This window comes from Triticum urartu, chromosome 2A (genome assembly GCF_056163025.1).
Source record: "Triticum urartu cultivar PI428250 chromosome 2A, HENAU_Tu73, whole genome shotgun sequence".
In the NCBI taxonomy this organism is placed as follows: domain Eukaryota; kingdom Viridiplantae; phylum Streptophyta; class Magnoliopsida; order Poales; family Poaceae; genus Triticum; species Triticum urartu.
In genome coordinates this window covers 762,614,431-762,632,609 of record NC_141874.1, presented here as the reverse complement: position 1 = coordinate 762,632,609, position 18,179 = coordinate 762,614,431, and the positions used below count along the sequence as shown (strand labels likewise).

Sequence of the window (18,179 nt, the reverse complement as noted above, 5' to 3'; positions counted from 1 at the left end):
AGTACCAGCAGAGGAATATGGTTTCGGAGGTACATCCATGTACTATGATCAAGCAGGACTATGGTTGCAGAGACGAATTTCAACCTCAATTCAAGCTCAACACAGAGTACGTGCGGGAATATGGTTGTCACTTTAGCATGCAAGTGCATATTGTCCCCTCCTCTTCCCGTCTAGTAGCATATCCTAGAGCAATCTAGCTATACATGGAAGTACGTACTAGCTAGCTGGTGGTACCACACTGCACTAAGAGTAGCCGGGCTCATCGGTCGGCAATGACTCATGACTAGCTAGCGTGTACAGAACTCGCTGGTTGCCCTCAACCAAACAAAATAATTGAGATGCAAAGTACATAGGAGTACATACAAATAGAACCATATGATATCATAGGGTGGGGACTAACCAAACCGAGTAGAAGATGCAACTAAGCAGCTGGGAAACGAGGTTTAACAGCTTCTTGTGAGGCGCTCAATTGCAATTGCAGTACTAGTAAGTAAGAATGAGGTTGGTAGCTAAAGAAAGCTTGAAGGACTGGATTGGAAGCACGCACATCCCTGGCTGATCACATCCACCAGTTGATTTTTGCACTGACGGTGACGGGTTAGAGACACACATAGCGAGCAGGCCGGAGCCGGGCTAATCGATCTCTTCTACAAGTGAGTGAAAAGCCCTGGATTGCGCGTGGGGGTGGCTACACGGCTAGCCAGGGTGTGGTGGTGGTGGGGGTGGTGGCTGTCGATTTGGTCGGCTAAGAAGAAGAAGATGGACTAATTGGCGAGCAGCGACCACCCCCACTCACTAATCCATGGAGTAGCATATTTCGGTTGTCTGTCGGTCTGCATCAGGCCCTCTCAACTGATCAAGTAGCTAGCTAGCTTTCCCGCCGCCGTTATATTGGTGTGCAAGAATGACTATCTATCTTTCCTGCTTGCCGAATCTATCCGTTGGGAGATGGTAGCTCGGGATATCTTCAACCGATTTGAATGACGGTCATATAATAGGATAGGCAATTAGTTTTCCTATTTAGCCAGCCGGTTGTGGCACCTTTCCCTGGCTAGTTTCTGTGTCTAGCCTCTTTTCGCTCTGTGTGAGCTGCATTTATCTTTTTTCTTTCTTTAAGCTGGAGACTTTGGAACCTTGTTGGCACATTTTGTTATTTGGTTAATAAGATGGACGTATGCATCACTCTGATGCAGAGGCAGGGGAGCCCCCCTTTTCGAAAAAAAAAATCTTCCCTGCTTGCAACACACGTTAGCCTAGGCCTAGCTCAATCTCACGTTGGTCTGGGACTCTGGGTGCAGATACAATGAGGAAATGTGGATATACACAAATTGATTCCTTGTGAAAATCGGAGGCACTTACTGGTGGGCCTGCTGCCGGCGAGCGAATCATCCTCGGGCAGTGCGCAGCAAATCATTGCATCTCCATCCTGCCTCACTATCTCTTCCTTTTAGTGGTCATGTCCTACTGCCTTTATACAGCACTAGAAATACTACATAGCCACTATATACTGTACCGTATATTTGACGGTAGAATTTGTGAGTTGTCGCTGTCTGGCAATGCTTCTACTCAATCTGGGATTTACTTGCCAAGATTGTGCACATCATGGCATATGCATGCCCGTGGCCGCCCATTTCGATCTATTGATCAGGACATGCCGCTGCATGCTTCGTATCTTATGCATAGATTAGACGGATCCATACAACATTTGTTGCAAATTACGTACTCAAGTGACTTGAAAAGGTTCAAGCCTACCTGATTAGTTAATTTGAGCCGCCATCCGTTCATAATCTAACCAATTGTAGGACTGTATGGGCACCACCAGACAGAGAATAGTAGTGGATCAATAAATTAACAAGGGTTTTGCTGTTTGTCAGGAAACTTGCCCGAAGTTGCGATTTCAGTCAGTCGATTTTCCACACGTCGCAGGGACGCCGGCCGACGAGGCCCGGGACGTCGCAACAGGGGCATCCCAGTTGGAAGGGAGTCAGAGGTTGACGTGGGGCGTGGCCGGCTGTGGATGGTGGCAGCAGGCATCCTAGCCGGCGCTTGATCGTTCAAAGGTGGAAGAATTTGGCACGACCAAGAAGAAACACACCAGCCGTTAGATTTGAACTGACATGATTTTTTTTCATGCACCAGACCAATTGGCGCTCTCAAACAAAAAAAAGCTGCAAAGTGCACTTCTGGGAAAAGGCAGCAACAAAATAAACAAATGGCTTAGGTCAGATAGTTAATTAGCGCTAATAGAAATCCAACAGTGGCAGACAAGGGTGCAACGTACGTACCACTGCAAGCTGTGTGTATATTTCTCCACTGTGTTGCTTGCATCCTACGTTACGGCTGCATTGGGCTGAGCGGGTAGAATACACAAATCATAGTTAACTCGGTTTATAGTACATACTTGTTGAGCAGAGAAATTAGGGGGGAAAACTCACACACTTTGATTATGCTCTTGGCAGGGATATATACAGTTGGATGAGCTGCCGAGAGAGATCATGGGGAGTCCCACGTCCTGCGATCGTGCGCCACTACAGGGAGAGAACTGGCTGCACGATCGGGCACTACAGCTGACCGTACATGCTCGTACAAATACATCAGGAGCACGTACGGTGCAGGCTACAAGTATAGTCTAACACCACCCCCCCCCCCCCCCCCCAAGTCGTGACATCGTCGCCGGCGACGCAAAAACTGGACCTGAACTCAGAGAAAATGTCCGAGGGCAATCCTTTGATCATGACGTCGGCGAGCTGCTGCCGCGTGGGGATGTGAAGAACACGGAACTCGCCAAGGGCCACACGTTCTCGCACGAAGTGGATGTCGAGCTCGACGTGCTTGGTCCGGCGATGATGGATTGGGTTGACGGAGAGGTACACCGCCGACACGTTATCGCAGTACACCAGCGTGGCCTTGTGCACGGGCAGGAGAAGCTCGCCGAGTAGTTGTCGCAGCCAGACGCACTCCGCGATGGCATTCGCGACGCCGCGATACTTGGCCTCCGCGCTGGAGCGAGAGACGGTCGCCTGGCACTTGGAGGACCAAGAGACGAGTGCGTCGCCGAGGTAGACGCAGAAGCCCGACGTGGAGCGGCGCGTGTCTGGGCAACCAGCCCAGTCGGCGTCGGTGTAGGCACGAAGATCCAGCGTGGAGGAGGCGCGAAGATCCAGCATCGAGGAGGCGCGAAGATGGAGACCTAGCGACGGCGAGCCACGCACATATCGGAGCACACGCTTGACCAGGGCGAGATGACACTCGCGGGGATCATGCATATGCAGGCAAATCTGCTGGACGGCGTAGGCGATCTCCGGGCATGTGATGGTGAGGTACTGCAGCCGCCCCTCAATGCTGCGGTAGGCAGAGGGGTCGTCGACACGGGGCCCGTCGGAGGCGGGCAACTTGGCCTTGGTGTCAATGGGCGTCGGTGAAGGGTGGCATGTGTCCATGTCGGCGCGCTCGACGAGGTCCTCAGCGTACTGCTGTTGGCAGAGGAAAAAGCCAGCAGCTGTGCGGGTCACGCGGATGCCGAGGAAGAAGTGGAGAGCGCCAAGATCCTTCATGGCGAACTCGCCGGTGAGCCGGGCGATGATGCGGCGAAGAGCAGCTGTGGACGAGGCGGTCAAGACGATGTCATCCACGTAGAGCAGAAGAAACGCCGTGTCCTCGCCGTGGTGGAAGACGAACAACGAGGAGTCTGAGCGTGTGGCAACGAAGCCGATGGAGGTGACGAAGCCAGCGAACCGAAGAAACCAGGCGCGCGGAGCCTGTTTGAGGCTGTAGAGGGACTTGGCGAGCCGGCAGACGTGTTGTGGACGCTCGGGGTTGATGAAGCCGGCGGGTTGCAGGCAGTACACTTCCTCCGAGAGCGTGCCGTGGAGAAAGGCATTAGAGACGTCGAGTTGGTGTACAGGCCACCCCCGCGAGGCAGCGATGGTGAGCACCGTGCGGATCGTGGCCGGCTTGACAACGGGGGAGAAGGTCTCGCTGTAGTCGATGCCGGCGCGCTAGCGGAAGCCGCGCACGACCCGCCTGACCTTGTACCGATCCAAAGAGCCGTCGGAGTTTGTTTTGTGCTTGAACACCCACTTCCCTGTGATGAGGTTGGCGCCAGGAGGTCGTGGAACCTGCTCCCAAGTCCGGTTGCGGACGAGCGCGTCGTGTTCCTGCTGCATGGCCGCCAACCAATTGGGATCGCGCACAGCCACGCGAACCGAGCTGGGACGGGCGAGATGGCCGGTGCAGTGGTGGCGACGGCGGCGTCGTAGTACTTCGGGTTGGGCCGAAAGATGCCCAGCTGGGCACGGGTGACCATGCGCGGCGGAGACGACGGCATGAGGCAGGCGGGGGGCGAGGCAGCAGCAGAGGTTGATGAAGAGCTGCTGGCCACGCTCCCAGTGGCGCCCGAGCTGCTAGAGGCGTCGCACGAAGAGGCAGACGAGCTCGGCGAAGTAGCAGTCGACGCGCGTGTTGATGAGGTGGACGCGGGGAGCGTGTGCCGTTCAGCACAAGCAGGCTCGACAGGCGGCGAGTGAACACCCGACGAGGAAGGAGTGGTGGGAGCGCGCGCCGGCGACGGTGGAGGAGCCGGCAACATCTGCAAGATAGTGGGCGGAGCCCTTGGTGCAGCGGGCGCCGTGTTAGAGGCCGGTGTCGTGGCGAATGGAAACACATGCTCATGGAAGACCACATGCCGGGATGTGAAGACACGACGCGAGGTGGGTTCGTAGCAGCGGTAGCCGCGGTGGTCCGGTGGGTAGCCAAGAAAAATGCACGCGGCCGAGCGCTGATCGAGTTTATGTTGTGAAGTGGCTATGAGGTTGGGGAAACACAAACAGCCGAACACACGCGGGAGGGAGTAATCTGGTGGTACGCCGAGCAGCAGCTCATGCGGGGAGCGCGGTGCACTGGAATGGCAAGGGCGGCGGTTCAGCAGGTAAGTGAACGTGCTGAGAGCCTCGGCCCAAAAGCGGGGCGGCATGGCCGCATGGAGCAGGAGCGCGCACACGCCGTCGTTGAGCGTGCGAAGCGTGCGCTCGGTCTTGCCGTTCTGTGGGCTTGTGTAGGCACACGACAGGCGAAGATGAGTGCCATGGCGAGCAAGTAGTGCACGGACGGCAGAGTTATCGAACTCACGGCCGTTGTCAGTCTAAAAGGCAAGAACAGGGAGCTGAAACTGCGTCTGAATGTAAGCGAAGAAATCAATCAAAATGGCAATAGTTTCAGATTTGTGTTTGAGAGGGAAGGTCCATGTATAATGTGTATAATCATCAAGCACGACCAAATAAAACTGATAACCGGAGACGCTTACAACCGGGGATGTCCATACATCGAGATGCAGAATCTGAAAAGGAAACATACTGAAACTACGGGAAGACTGAAAAGGTAAGCGCGTGTGCTTGCCCAGGCGACACGCCGTGCACACATGCGGTGCAGACTTGGTGAACTCCGGCGACAGACTGGGAGAGAGGCGGCGCAACGAAGAAGCTCCGGGGTGCCCAAGCCGTTGGTGCCATAGGTCAGTAGTGACAGCGCCAGCGAATGGAGACGTAGGGGACCGCGACGAGCCGCCGACCGGATACAGATCACCGCCGGAGTCACAGCGGAGGATCACCGCCCTGGTTCGAAGGTCCTTAACAGAGAAGCCATATTTGTCAAATTCAACAGAAACGGGATTGTCGCGGCAAAGCTGCCGGACAGACAGAAGATTCTTAATCAAAGATGGACAAACAACGACGTTGCGAAGCTGAATGGGGGACGTGCCGGTGATGAGGGATCCGACACCGACATGGGTGATGGGCAGACACTCCCCACTGCCGACAATGATATGAGAGAGGGAAGTAGAAGGACGAACAGAGAGGAGATTACCCGGCGAGGAAGACATGTGAGATGCAGCCCCGGAGTCGAGGTACCACTCCTGTTGTGTCGTGCCGGACGAAGAGGCGCCTGAGTTGGCAGCGTGGAGGGCAGCTTGCAGAGATGCCATGTCCCATGCGGGCGACGGAGACGTGGACGGCCCAGCCGCCGCGATGTTGTGGACGGGCGGTGCACCGTAACCAGGCGGGAGGGCGCTAGGGGAACCGTAGGCAAGTGGGTGCGCCATCGGCGTGGATGGGGCAGCGTACATCGCCTGTTGGGGCGGAGTACCTGGCCGCGGCCCGAGCACGCCGGCGCCGGGGGCACACCAAGCCACGGGCCATGCCTGGACGAGGCCGGTCCAGGAGTTGGCGCCAGGGGCCGGCGCGGGAACCGTCGGAGGACGAGGTAGCGGGGGCTCCGGAGAAGCGGGGTGGCCGTTGGCGCCGCGGCCACGGCGACGCGCGCACCCGCGCCCTGGAGGAGGGTTGGCCGGCGCGGGAGGCGCAGGAGCAGAGCCGCGACCGGCAATGAGCGCGTGAGTGGACTGAATGCAAGCAGTCTGCTCGGCACGATGCTCCTCCAGGAGCAGGAAGGAACGCACCTGCAGGAAGGATGGCAACGGCGACTGCGACGTGATGTGCGGGATGACGGCGTGGAACTGGCGGTTGAGGCCGCACAGAAGATGGAACACCTGGCGCGGCTCCGTCACGGGTTGGCCCAGATCACGGAGCTGGTCGGTGAAGGTCTTGAGCTTGGTGCGGTACTGCATCACCGAGAGGTCGCCTTGGACAGCAGCATGATACTCGGCATCGACGTAGACCGCGCGCGAGGTTGTTGTCGCGGAAGATGCCGTCGATGACGGTCCACACGTTGATCGCCGTGTCCTCGGGGTGCATGACGGCGTCGAGAAGCTCGGGGGAGATGGTGGAGTACAGCCAGTGCACGACGACGTGATCAGCCATGAGCCACTCGGGGTGGTCCAGACGCGGCACGGCCTCGGGGTCGATGTGGTCACCGAGCCCGAACATGCCGATGACGGTGTCGAAATGGCGCCGCCACTGAGTGTAGTTGCCGGAAAGGAGGTCCAGGGTGACCGGGACATGACGCCGAATGTCCACGGTTTGGAGGATGGAGAAGGAAACCACCGGAGGCGGTGGTGCCGCAGCGACTGGAGCGGGCGTAGGGAGAACAGCGAGGGGTGGTGATGGCGCTGCAGGGGACGGGGGCGCGGGTGCACCCGCATCAGGGGAAGCGGTGTGGAGGGCGGCGGGATCGCCGGCGTCCTCCATGGCAGTGGAAGGAAGATCGGAGACAGGTGCAAAGGTGTTGTGCTCGTCAGCGGTATCTGATACCATATTTAGCAGAGAAATTAGGGGGGAAAACGCACACACTTTGATTATGCTCTTGGCAGGGATATATACAGTTGGATGAGCTGCCGAGAGAGATCATGGGGAGTCCCACGTCCTGCGATCGTGCGCCACTACAGGGAGAGAACTGGCTGCACGATCGGGCACTACAGCTGACCGTACATGCTCGTACAAATACATCAGGAGCACGTACGGTACAGGCTACAAGTATAGTCTAACAATACTGATGGATGCAAGTTGTGAGACGTACACAAAACTGAAAAAGCGTGTGGCGCTGTGATTGCGATGCTAATCAGTGATGGAGTACTAGCTATATATTGATATATAAAAAGTGAGATGTTACGAGTTAATATTAATTGAGCAGAGCATGCACGGTCCAGATCACGTACGCAGACAGTGGCTACCTCCACGGACAGTGTCACTCAGAAGATTAATTTTGGTCGAGCAGACTGTACGGACCGACAGTAGCTCTATGTATGTCAGGATCAGTGTGTACGTATACGTTTCCACAGGTTGAAGTTGATGAAGAAAAAAAAGGGGGAAAAGCTTTGAGCCAAACCTGGCGCAGAATCGTGGTGGTGTAGGGTGTGGACATGTGTCTAGGTTCTGTATCGTCGTGGTGTCGTGGTCCGAGCTACGAACAGTGGCGCAGTGATCGCGTTCATCAACGCAACAGTTAAAGGCCAATCTCGACTGACAACTACTTTTGGACCACTCAACATATTCGTCTTGTGTCGGTTGCTCCTCTAGATAGTTAAGTTTCTCCTTCGCCAAAAAAATAGTTAAGTTTATGCATGGTAACTAAAATTCAACATGTAACATGCAGTGTCATTTTTCAGTTTTAGTTTCAATCCAGGACTAACAGATTCAACACGGGACCCGTACGTGGTGTCATGACACGGTACGGTCTGTTCCTCACCCCATCGCTATCCTCTTTGGGGTGGATGGATCTTTCAATTGAATACGACTAGTATAATTGTTTTGTAAACAAATTACTGAGAAAACAACCAAAAATTCTTTTATTAATGAGAAATCAAGCAAAATTTCACCATTGAATCATCAAGGCATGGACAAGATATTACCATAAAAGGCTTTTGCCCCGCTTTATATATATAAAGCAATCCATCAGAGCCATACAATAGCATACAAGGATCCCGCACAACGCACACACCACACAAGTAGCAAACGAACAAGGTACGCGAGGTTAATGCTGAGGAAAATTTCAGCATGCTCCCTCTTATATACTCTTTTCACATGAAAGGTAAGAATACATAATAGATCTGATGCATTGATTTGATTAAGTACAGGTCTGGTTAGCTCTTACCATCTGACCTCGCATGTGAAAAGAGGGGGTAAGAGGGAGCATGTTAAAATTACTTGTTGAGGGCATAGCTCAACAAGCCCAAGAGAACATAAATGAAAGGAGGAGAGTCGGTGCGAAGCCTCGATGAGTCGGTGAAGCAATGATCTAATCCTGCTCTGGTGGTTGAGGGGGGAGCAGCGGCGCCAAGCAATGAGCCAATGTTCGAAGATCTGCAATGTAGATGTCGACGGTGTCCCGATCCGCGCCACAGCTAAGCGGCATGGACAAGATATTTAGGGCATCATTACGATAGTGAGTGAGAAAACTAGAGAAAAACTTGTCTGGTTCTGTATATACTAGATGAAACCACACATAGTGTTGCGTGGCAGGTACAATTTGCTAAGAAAGTTGAAGTCGATTAAAGACTATGCACTAAAATGGTCAGAAAAATATGTGAGGAACCTATAAAAGAACATGCTCAAACATTAGTCATGGAAGCATGTGAGGCAGAAGAACTCACACAACTTCAATTGTATACAATTCCACAGGAAAATGATGTGTAACATCTATATCCAAAGATGGACCCGTGAGATAATTAAGTCATTGGTCCAAGCCTCTACCTCCAATGAAATTACTCAGGCATCATCTGATTTATCTGAAGATAAATCAATTTGTATGTTCAAGTCCACATTATGTAAACTTGATGAAAATTATTTTTTACAACAAATAAATAATTTATGTAGAATAATGTTGTTGAATGATGTGAGGATTAAATACCCAACATTCTAACTTATATGCTAAATAAGTTGGCGTTCATACTAGAAGCGATATATGAGCCAAGGGAGACCGGGAAGAATAACTGTCCACACCGAACATCATTGAGAAAAAGAAGTTGAGTTCTTCCGCCTCACATGCTCTCTACGTTTTGTTAAAAATCCATCTGGAACGAATTGGCTTGCGAGAATTGTAGAACTACCGACTTTATTGGTAACATAACATGATTGATTAACCGCTTCCATTTGGTGATGTGGCAGATAGCTGAGGTGGATAGGTTCCATGGTAAGATAATTAAAACAACGCGGATCACTCTCTTTAGTTTATATGATATATATGATAAGCAAGTTCTATTTTTTTTTTGCAAGTTTCAAATATTGAAGCTTGATATTCCTAATATTATGTTTTTGCCAAGTTTCAAATATTATGTTTAAACTTTAATATTTGAAACTTAGTGAATAAATCCTTCATTTCCTCAAAGTTTACTAATTCATACTTGATACCGTTTTTAAAACTTGTCAAATCAAATTCCAGAGTGGTCTTGTTTCAAAGATATAATGAATTCAAATTTTATAGTCAAAATTGAAAACATGAAAGATGGGGTTGGTTAAGAGCATGCAGTCTCTCACCCCTACCCTAAGGTAAATAATGCCTAGACAAATGCAGGGGAATAGCCAAACTTTCGAATCTTGATACAATCGTCAGGTCCATAATGCCCGAGAAAAATGCTTTTCCTCTCACCTGCGTGCCACAAATCATCTTCTTACACTGAGGCTATGTATGTATAACTTGCCAAACCTTTTGTCTCGCTTTGCAAGAAACCGATGGATGCTAACTGATTTAAAGCTAGGCTAGCTGAAATGCAACCATGGAAATACACGCGTCCTGCATTTCCGGAACCGGCTGGACTGGCGTGAACAGGGGAGAGATGGATACTCATCGATCTTCATGCCCTTGGCCTCTAAAGTGCATGCGCCCATCGCTGCCAAGCAAGATAAGAAAGCTACTGCAGAGTTGAACAGTCCATTGATGGAGTGTGCAATGCATGGCCACACATTCAATCCTTCCAGCCTATATGCGTGCACCGATGAATGAGTATAGATGCCAGTCACTCCCAGATCTTGATAGATACCCAAGTGGCTTCTAAACGATTGTGTTATTTTCTTTCTCTAGAGGAGCAAATGAGCATACAGTAGCTCCTGATGGGAGGAGTACTAGGGTTCAAAATTTCAACAAAATTTCATTGAAATTTCCGAAATTTCGTATATTTCGGTGGAGTCCGAAATACTTGTAGGTCTGAAATTTGGAGCCCAATTCAAGCTAAAATTTAAATTAGGGAAAATTATTTCACTTGAAAAAACAAAATATGACATAATTTTATTAAGAATTATTAAATAATTTTGAAAACATAAAATTCATTTTTATAAGCTGCAGTCAATATCGTATTTATTGCACTGGAAGTTACATGATGGCGATACGCGACAACGACGACAACGAGCGCGCCGCGTACGCCCGTCTTGGTCACTGGTCAAAGAAGAATCCAAGACAACTTCTTTCTACCTTCATCAGGATCTCGGAAGATCTCCATCTTTATTGCACCGTTGATTAGTCTCGCTTCATGTTTCTACGACAATACGATAGTAATAGTAGTACGTAGCAGTAGCACATGCTCATACTAGTATGTTCAACATTTGATGATTTCTGCTTTCTGTCCTCGTCCTCCTCTAGATATATAATTTCTACATCGAGTAGCTAATTAAGTTAGTCTTGGATAGATGACCAAATAAAAGGAAAGACGGGTCCAATCAGCATTCTAGTTTCTTTTTGGTGGTCTGTTCTTCTGTTGGTTTGCACGCTTGCTTGTGTGTCCTCAATCCCTTCCTGTTGCCGCATAGTACAAAGCAGGATGGTCGGTGTTCTGATGATTCTCTCTCTAATTGATCGGTTTTTGTGGGGACCTTCGGCCTGTCCCTATATCTAATAGTTCCATCCGAACCCACTTTGCATTTGTTAGGTATATAAATACGGGCATCTCCAACGCTATCTTCTAAAATAGACGCATTGTCTGACCGTGGGACACATCCGTTACTTCAAAAATGCTTCTGTCAAATGCTTCAAACATTTTATAGCAAAAGCTACTACCATCTTAAACAAAAGCAACAGAGACCAAGAGAAAGAGCAACTAACTTCCAGCAAAGCCTTCATGCTTTTGCCAAATGCTAAGTTGAATCAAAGCACCTTCCATCAAATGCAACATTGAGTTAAATGCTTCCCCCAAATGCTAACCTCTAACTAGCCAAACACCTTCCGCTAATGCATGTCAACCTTCTGCCAACGCCGCGTGCTAGTCTTTCCCTAAACAGCAGCAACCAGTGGCCTAAAAGGCTTCAACCATCTTGGTACCTGGTGGCTTTTGATTGGCCAGGCAGATAACCGGACTCTTGCAAAGTTTGCAACCAGTTTATCGGAATTCTAACACATGGACTGGTGCAAGGATATTCACAGGACCGCATTGAATAGGTAAAATGGTCCAAACACCAAAGCCAAATATATACGGGCGCTTTGACGGTCCACTTTGTCGATTCCCTTGTCTATTGCACTATGTGTTTTGATTTCCATTCCTACAACACTGACAGATACTACGTCTGAAAGCTTCTCGAAGATCTGCGTGATAGTGTATATCAAACTTAAAGCTTCTAGAAGATATTCATGACCGTGGCTTTAACTCAAACAAATCATGTTGAAATGGTAGTGGTTACCTTTTGCATGCATGAGCATGACTTAGACTACTACCCGTGTGCAGAATAAAATATTTGTGCCAGTTTCCGTAAGAATAAACAAATATTTGTGCCACTTCACCAGCCTGCATGCATGCAGCATCACACCGCATAATTAATGCAGCATTCACGTATTGAATGGACGTGCCATCTGCAGATTAATTGGCTGGAAAACTGTGAATTAGGCTGGTTATAGTGGGAGTAATATAGCTAGTAACATAGATGACATATAAGAAAAATGATGTTATGATAAGTAATTAATGAGCAGAAAGGCAAATGAAGTAATATAATATGTTACCATCATATAGCGTTTTTTAATGCAAAATTACTCTAGCGAATAATAAATAAAGACATATATGTTACCATTCGTATAACACTATTCATTATAAAAATAGTAATATGGACTGATAATATATACATCTTACTAGTCTAAGTTACTCTTCATTATGAGCAGCGTTATGTACGAAAGGGATAAGAAGACACCCAACCCAATAATCCGAGCTATGCACTAACGCTATATTTGGGTCATGCTAAAGCTCGGAACGAGCGAGAATTTTCTTTGCTCTTCTCCTCCGTTTGGTCGAATTTCCACACGGAACGCGTGCTGTTGGTCTCCACGGATCAAATGGATCGATCGCTTTATAACAGTGTGTGTGGTGTCCTTTTCTTTTCATGTCCCTAGCTCGCTATCTTTTTCCGGCAGTGGACGGAGGCGTGAGTTGATTGCTGTCCTGTACACGTGAGTACGATAGGATAATGATTAATGAACAGCCGGATGGGAACAAGGGGACTTGAAAAAATATTACATTTGTTTAGTCTTTTTTTATGAAAATAACTTACTAGAGAGATAGGCATCTACATACTCTCTCCAACTGGTTGTACTGGATCACTTTTATTGTTTAGTGCTCAGGTGTATAAGTTTTTTTAGAGGAAAAGGGCTCAAAGCCCCGGCTCCATTTGCATCGAGCAAACGAAACCAGCGTCATAGGTGTATAAGTCACGTTATGAAAATCAAATATTTTCAAAACACTTAGATACGGTATATTAACACCTATTTCGATTCTTGTTTCGTGACTCATCAACCAATAAGAGATGTGGGCCGTGCATGCTTTTAAGGACTTGAAACTATCAAACACAAAATGTGGTGGTTAGTTCATTGCATGCAATGCTATTAATTAGCAAAAAAACATTAAGTTCTCTCGTTTTTCCCTACGGCTTGGTTGCGATGCACAACATAAGATAACTTATACACCTAGACGGAAGGAGTAACCTTTTTGAGTGTCCAACAATATATTTTTTGTGCCATATCACTTTCATGGTAGTTAAAGATGATGCGAATTAGCGCGTCCCGTATAGTATTCGGGGAACAGGGCTGAGCTCCATCCATCCATCTATCTTCATGCTCGTTGATTAATTATTGACTCCCTGCTCGTTTACTTATACTGGTAAAGTGCATGCACCCATCGCTACCAAGGGATGATGCCATAACCAGATGCCTCCCCAACTCGCTCAAGGAAAATCAAGCTAATTAAGGAACTAACTAGGAACTTTTTTGTTTTTCTCTGAATTAGCAATGATATATGTACACGCTTACGTGTGCGCTTGTCAATGCCAATTACTCTCACTCACACCGATCGATTCTAGCTGCTAATTCCTGCAGTAAATGCATCTTCGTCACACTAGTAGAAAAAGGACCTAATGTGAGACACATTAGTCCCGGTTTGATTTTGGCCCGGTACTAATGGCACTATTAGTGCCGGTTCGAACGGCTATGCATTAATGCCGGTTCGTGTTGAACCTTTAGCACCTGTTCGTGCCACGAACCGGTGCTAAAGGGGTGGTGGCAGGCTGGCGTCAGGCCGGGGCCCCATGATCACCTTTAGTATCGGTTCGTGGCACAAACCGATACTAAAGGGATAACTTTTAGTACCAGTTCGTGCCATGAACCGGGACTAAAGGGGTCTGACCTATAGTCCCGGTTGGAGACACAAACCGGGACTATAGGGCAATTTTCAAACTCTACCCCCCCTCCCCCGTGTATCGCCATTTCAGTTTTGAAAAAATCAAAAGAAAATGATAAAAACTTCTGAAAATAAAATCCTTCGAGAGGTAGTTATATTACTACACCTACTAGTTATGAAAATTTGAAAACTTAAATTTGGACATGCTTTGCAAAAAGTGTAGGGAAAATGTAAAACGGCTATAACTTTTACATACGGTGTCGGAAAAAAACGTATAATATATCAAAAAATTCAGCATGAAAATCCGCATCTGATTTGGACCGCCTACGACCTGTTTGCAATTTTGGCGAATCCTCAAATTCCAAAAGGAAAAAAATATGCTCAAATTTCAGGTTTTTTTAATTTTTGTCAAACTATGGTCAAACTATTTATTCAAGAAGTATTAATGTTACTACATAATTATTCAGGAATATTAGTGTTACTAAATAATTATTTCAATTTTTTGAATTTTGGTCAAATCTGGTCAAACTATGGTCCAAATTATTGAAGAAATATTAGTGTTACTAAATAATTACTGTTTTTTAGAATAATAGTTTCAAACTCAAATGGTGAAACGAGTGACCTAATGCTCAAGCTAAACTGCTGAGGGTTAATAGGATTGATAGCTTACATTTGTCAGGAAAACAACAAGTGCAGACTTGGAAAGTAGGGGGGATAGAACTCCGAAGTTAAGTGTGCTCAGGCTGGGGGAGTGAGAGGATGGGTGACCGACCGGGAAGTTAGACGATTTGGAATGAGTGATCCACACTTGAGCAGTTAAGAGGGGTGATTAGAGACTAAATCATCAAATAATTCAATTCAGAAAATTGAAAATCGAAAAAAAATCAAAAAAAATTTCCAAAATTTTCAAAAAAAATATAAAAAAACCCTTCAGTACCGGTTGGTAACACCAACTGGTACTAAAGGTCCCCCATGCCACGGCGCGAGCTCATGCCACGTGGTGGGCCTTTAGTGGCGGTTCGTGTCGAACCGGTACTAAAGGGGGGGGCGGGCTTTAGTGCCCAGACTTTAGTGTCGGTTACAGAACCGGCACTAAAGGCCCTTACGAACCGGTTTTAAACCTCCGTTTTCTACTAGTGTCCTTGGAAGGATCCTACCTTTTTCTCCTTCTTCCTTTTTCCTACTTCAATGGATGCTCTTCAAAGCACTAGGACTGGAGGGGGGGGGGGTAGGTGTTCATGCCGGCGACGAACCTACCTCAAAAGCAGTACCTCCATTTGCATCACGTATGATTTCATCCTTGATAGACCACTCACAGCGATACTTGCTATCACGCCAAAGCACTCACTAATGATCATGAAGCAAGCACCAGCCATGCAAAGCCAAGAGATCCTAAATACACTCAGTCAAAGTGGTGTCCTCCAAGGCTAACAAAGACACAAGAGAGGAAACTGCAGAGGTTAGTGAATCAAGAGATGGTGGAATAGGAGGCCGATAAACAAAGGGATAAATTGTTCAATGACACTTGGCCTATGGTACCTACAAAACAAGTGAGGAAGCCTAAACAAATACAAGTTGCAACGTCTTCTACATCTATCACAGCAGCACCTACACCACCAAAAGAGGACGATGCAGCTATGGCATCGTCTCCATCACCTATTACTTCCTCTTCACTCGGACAGATTTCAGATTTGGTGGACATGCCCGAGGAGGAAGATGGTATGTTGGACTATGAGTGTACACCGGTTCATGAAGGTATGGATATTAATATGGCATATTACTTACCCACTGAGTTTCGTGCTGTAGATGAAGAAGGGGAAGTGGCTCGACTAGATTTTGGTCCTAAAAATGCAATATTTCAGAAGCCAAAATAGCCAGTGGCACACCTGAAACTGTTGTATCTCAGAGGTTATACTAACGGGTCACCGCTCACTCGGATGCTTGTTGATGGTGGTGCTGTGGTGAATCTCATATCCTATCCAGTCTTCAAAAAACCGGGTTTGCCCGACGAAGAGTTGATAAAGACCAATATGGTGCTTAATGGATTTGAAGGTATATAGAAACTGAAGCCAAAATTGTGATGTATGTGTAGCTTACAATTCGAAGCAAAACTTTGGCTATTGTGTTCCTTGTCGCCGAACTGCAAGGTAACTACAACATTATATTAGGCCATGATTGGGGTCATGCCAACCAATGCGTGCTTCTACCATGCACCAGTTTTTAAGTCAGTGGGTTGATAATGAAGTGGAAGTCATTCATGCGGATAACTCGTCTTGCATTGCTTTGGCCGAAGCATCGGTGGATTGGCAACATCGCAATGCTATTTTCTTGACAGGACGCGACCTATCAGAGTTTGATTTTCTCAGTGCCACAAAGAGTGGTATTGTGCCTGTTTCTTTAAAGCTGGTTGGTGCCAATCAGCTCCAAAGTATAATGTATTTAAATGGATCCTAACTCTGAGTGGTTACAAGCGACTTACATAATATCAGTCCAGTGAGAACGATATGTACGAGTCTATAGAACAGTTAGATGGATAAACTTGGACAAGGTTTTACGTCGGTGGGTCCATTAGAAGAAATAGATATAGGAGATGGTTCAATTCCTAGGCCGACATTTGTAAACACAAATTTGAGAGCAGATCATAATGCTCAGTTGATCGAGTTGTTGAAAGAATATGTTTGTTGTTTTGCATGGGAATATCATGAGATCCTAGTGATAACCCACAAGTATAGGGGATCGTGACAGTCTTCGAATGTAGTATTTCACCCAAATTTATTGATTCGACACAAGGGGAGCCAAAAAATATTTGTAAGTATTAGAAGTTGAGTTTTCAATTCAACCACAGCTGGAGAACTAAATATCTGTAAAAAGTGTTTAGTGGCACAGTAGTATGATAGTTTGATAGTAGTAGCAACAGTAGCAATTTAACTTAGGAAAGAACAATATATGAAAAGTGTAGGCATAGGATCAGTAATGGATATTTGTGTTGGATGACATTCATCATGTAACAGTCATAAACTAGAGCGATACACAATAGCTCCAATTCATCAATGTAACATAGGCATGTATTTCGTATATAGTCATACGTGCTTATACTAAGAAATAGCATGACATCTTTTGTCCTACCATCCCATCGCAGTGTGATCAATAAGAAAAGTAAGGTACATTAAGACCTCCTTTTAATAGATAACCGGAGCAAAACATTAACACATGGTGAATGCAAGATCTCCTCAAATTACAGTCATCCTCGGAGAGTATCGCAACTATTGTCACTTTTGGGTCTGATATGTCTCCAACGTATCTATAATTTATGAAGTATTCATGCCATGTTTACAACAATTTTATTTGGTTTTGGTACGATTTCCTTAGAACTAACCCGGACTGACGCTGTTTTCAGTAGAACTACCATGTTGTCGTTTTTTGTGCAGGAAAAAAGTTCTTGCAATATCCTGAAAATTTACAGTGATTTTTTATGGACCAAAAGAGACCCCTGAAGCACAAGAGCTGGGCTAGGAAGTGGACAAGGAAGCCAAAAGCCTGGGGGCGCCCACCCGCTAGGGCGCGCCCCCCGAGCATGTGGGCCCCTCAGGCACCTCCTTGACGTGAGACCGACGCCAAAAATTCCTATAAATACTAAAACCCCTAAAAAGAACCCTAGATGAGTAGTTCCGTCACCGCACCTCTGTAGCCATTAAAAACCAATCGGGGCCCCGTTCCAACACCCTGCCAAAGGGAGAAATCATCACCGGAGGCCATCTTCATTATCCCGCCGGCCTCCATGACAAGGAGGGAGTAGTTGACCCTCGGGGCTGAGTGTATGTACCAGTAGCTATCTGTTTGGTCTCTCTCTCTCTCTATTCTCTCTCTCTCCCGCTCTCTCTCTCTCTCGTGTTCTTCATTTGGAACGATCTTGATGTACCGTGAGCTTTGTTAATATATTTGGATCTTATAGTGTTCTTCCCTCACTACCTTCTTGTGATGAATTGATTCTTGCTCTTTGAGGTTTCGTTTTGTTGGATTGAGTATTGGATTTGAGAACACTTGATGTATGTCTTGCATGTGGATACCCGTGGTGACAATGGGGTGTTCTATAGATTCACTTGATTTATGTTTTTGGCACTCAACTCACGGATTCCCAAGGTGACAT

The 18,179-nt window shown here is 47.3% G+C and overlaps 1 protein-coding gene across 1 annotated transcript; it reads right to left on the bottom strand.

Annotated features, from left to right (window-relative positions):
* Positions 1-5,588: 5,588 nt before the first annotated feature.
* On the bottom strand, positions 5,589-7,205 carry LOC147988007 (uncharacterized). The gene is made up of 2 exons (XM_087540492.1): positions 5,860-7,205; positions 5,589-5,623 (listed from the first exon to the last, which is right to left on the bottom strand). The coding sequence occupies exons 1-2, from the start codon at positions 7,091-7,093 to the stop codon at positions 5,589-5,591; spliced, it is 1,269 nt and encodes a 422-aa protein (XP_087396618.1). The 5' UTR covers positions 7,094-7,205.
* Between the last annotated feature and the right edge of the window lie 10,974 nt (positions 7,206-18,179).

Bases quoted from the DNA above. Each gene is read 5' to 3' on its own strand.
- LOC147988007 (XM_087540492.1), bottom strand. From the start codon at position 7,093: ATGCGGGTGCACCCGCGCCCCCGTCCCCTGCAGCGCCATCACCACCCC. The intron at 5,624-5,859 runs GTAATCTCCTCT...TTCTCTGTTAAG, and splicing joins TCACATGTCTTCCTCGCCGG to GACCTTCGAACCAGGGCGGT.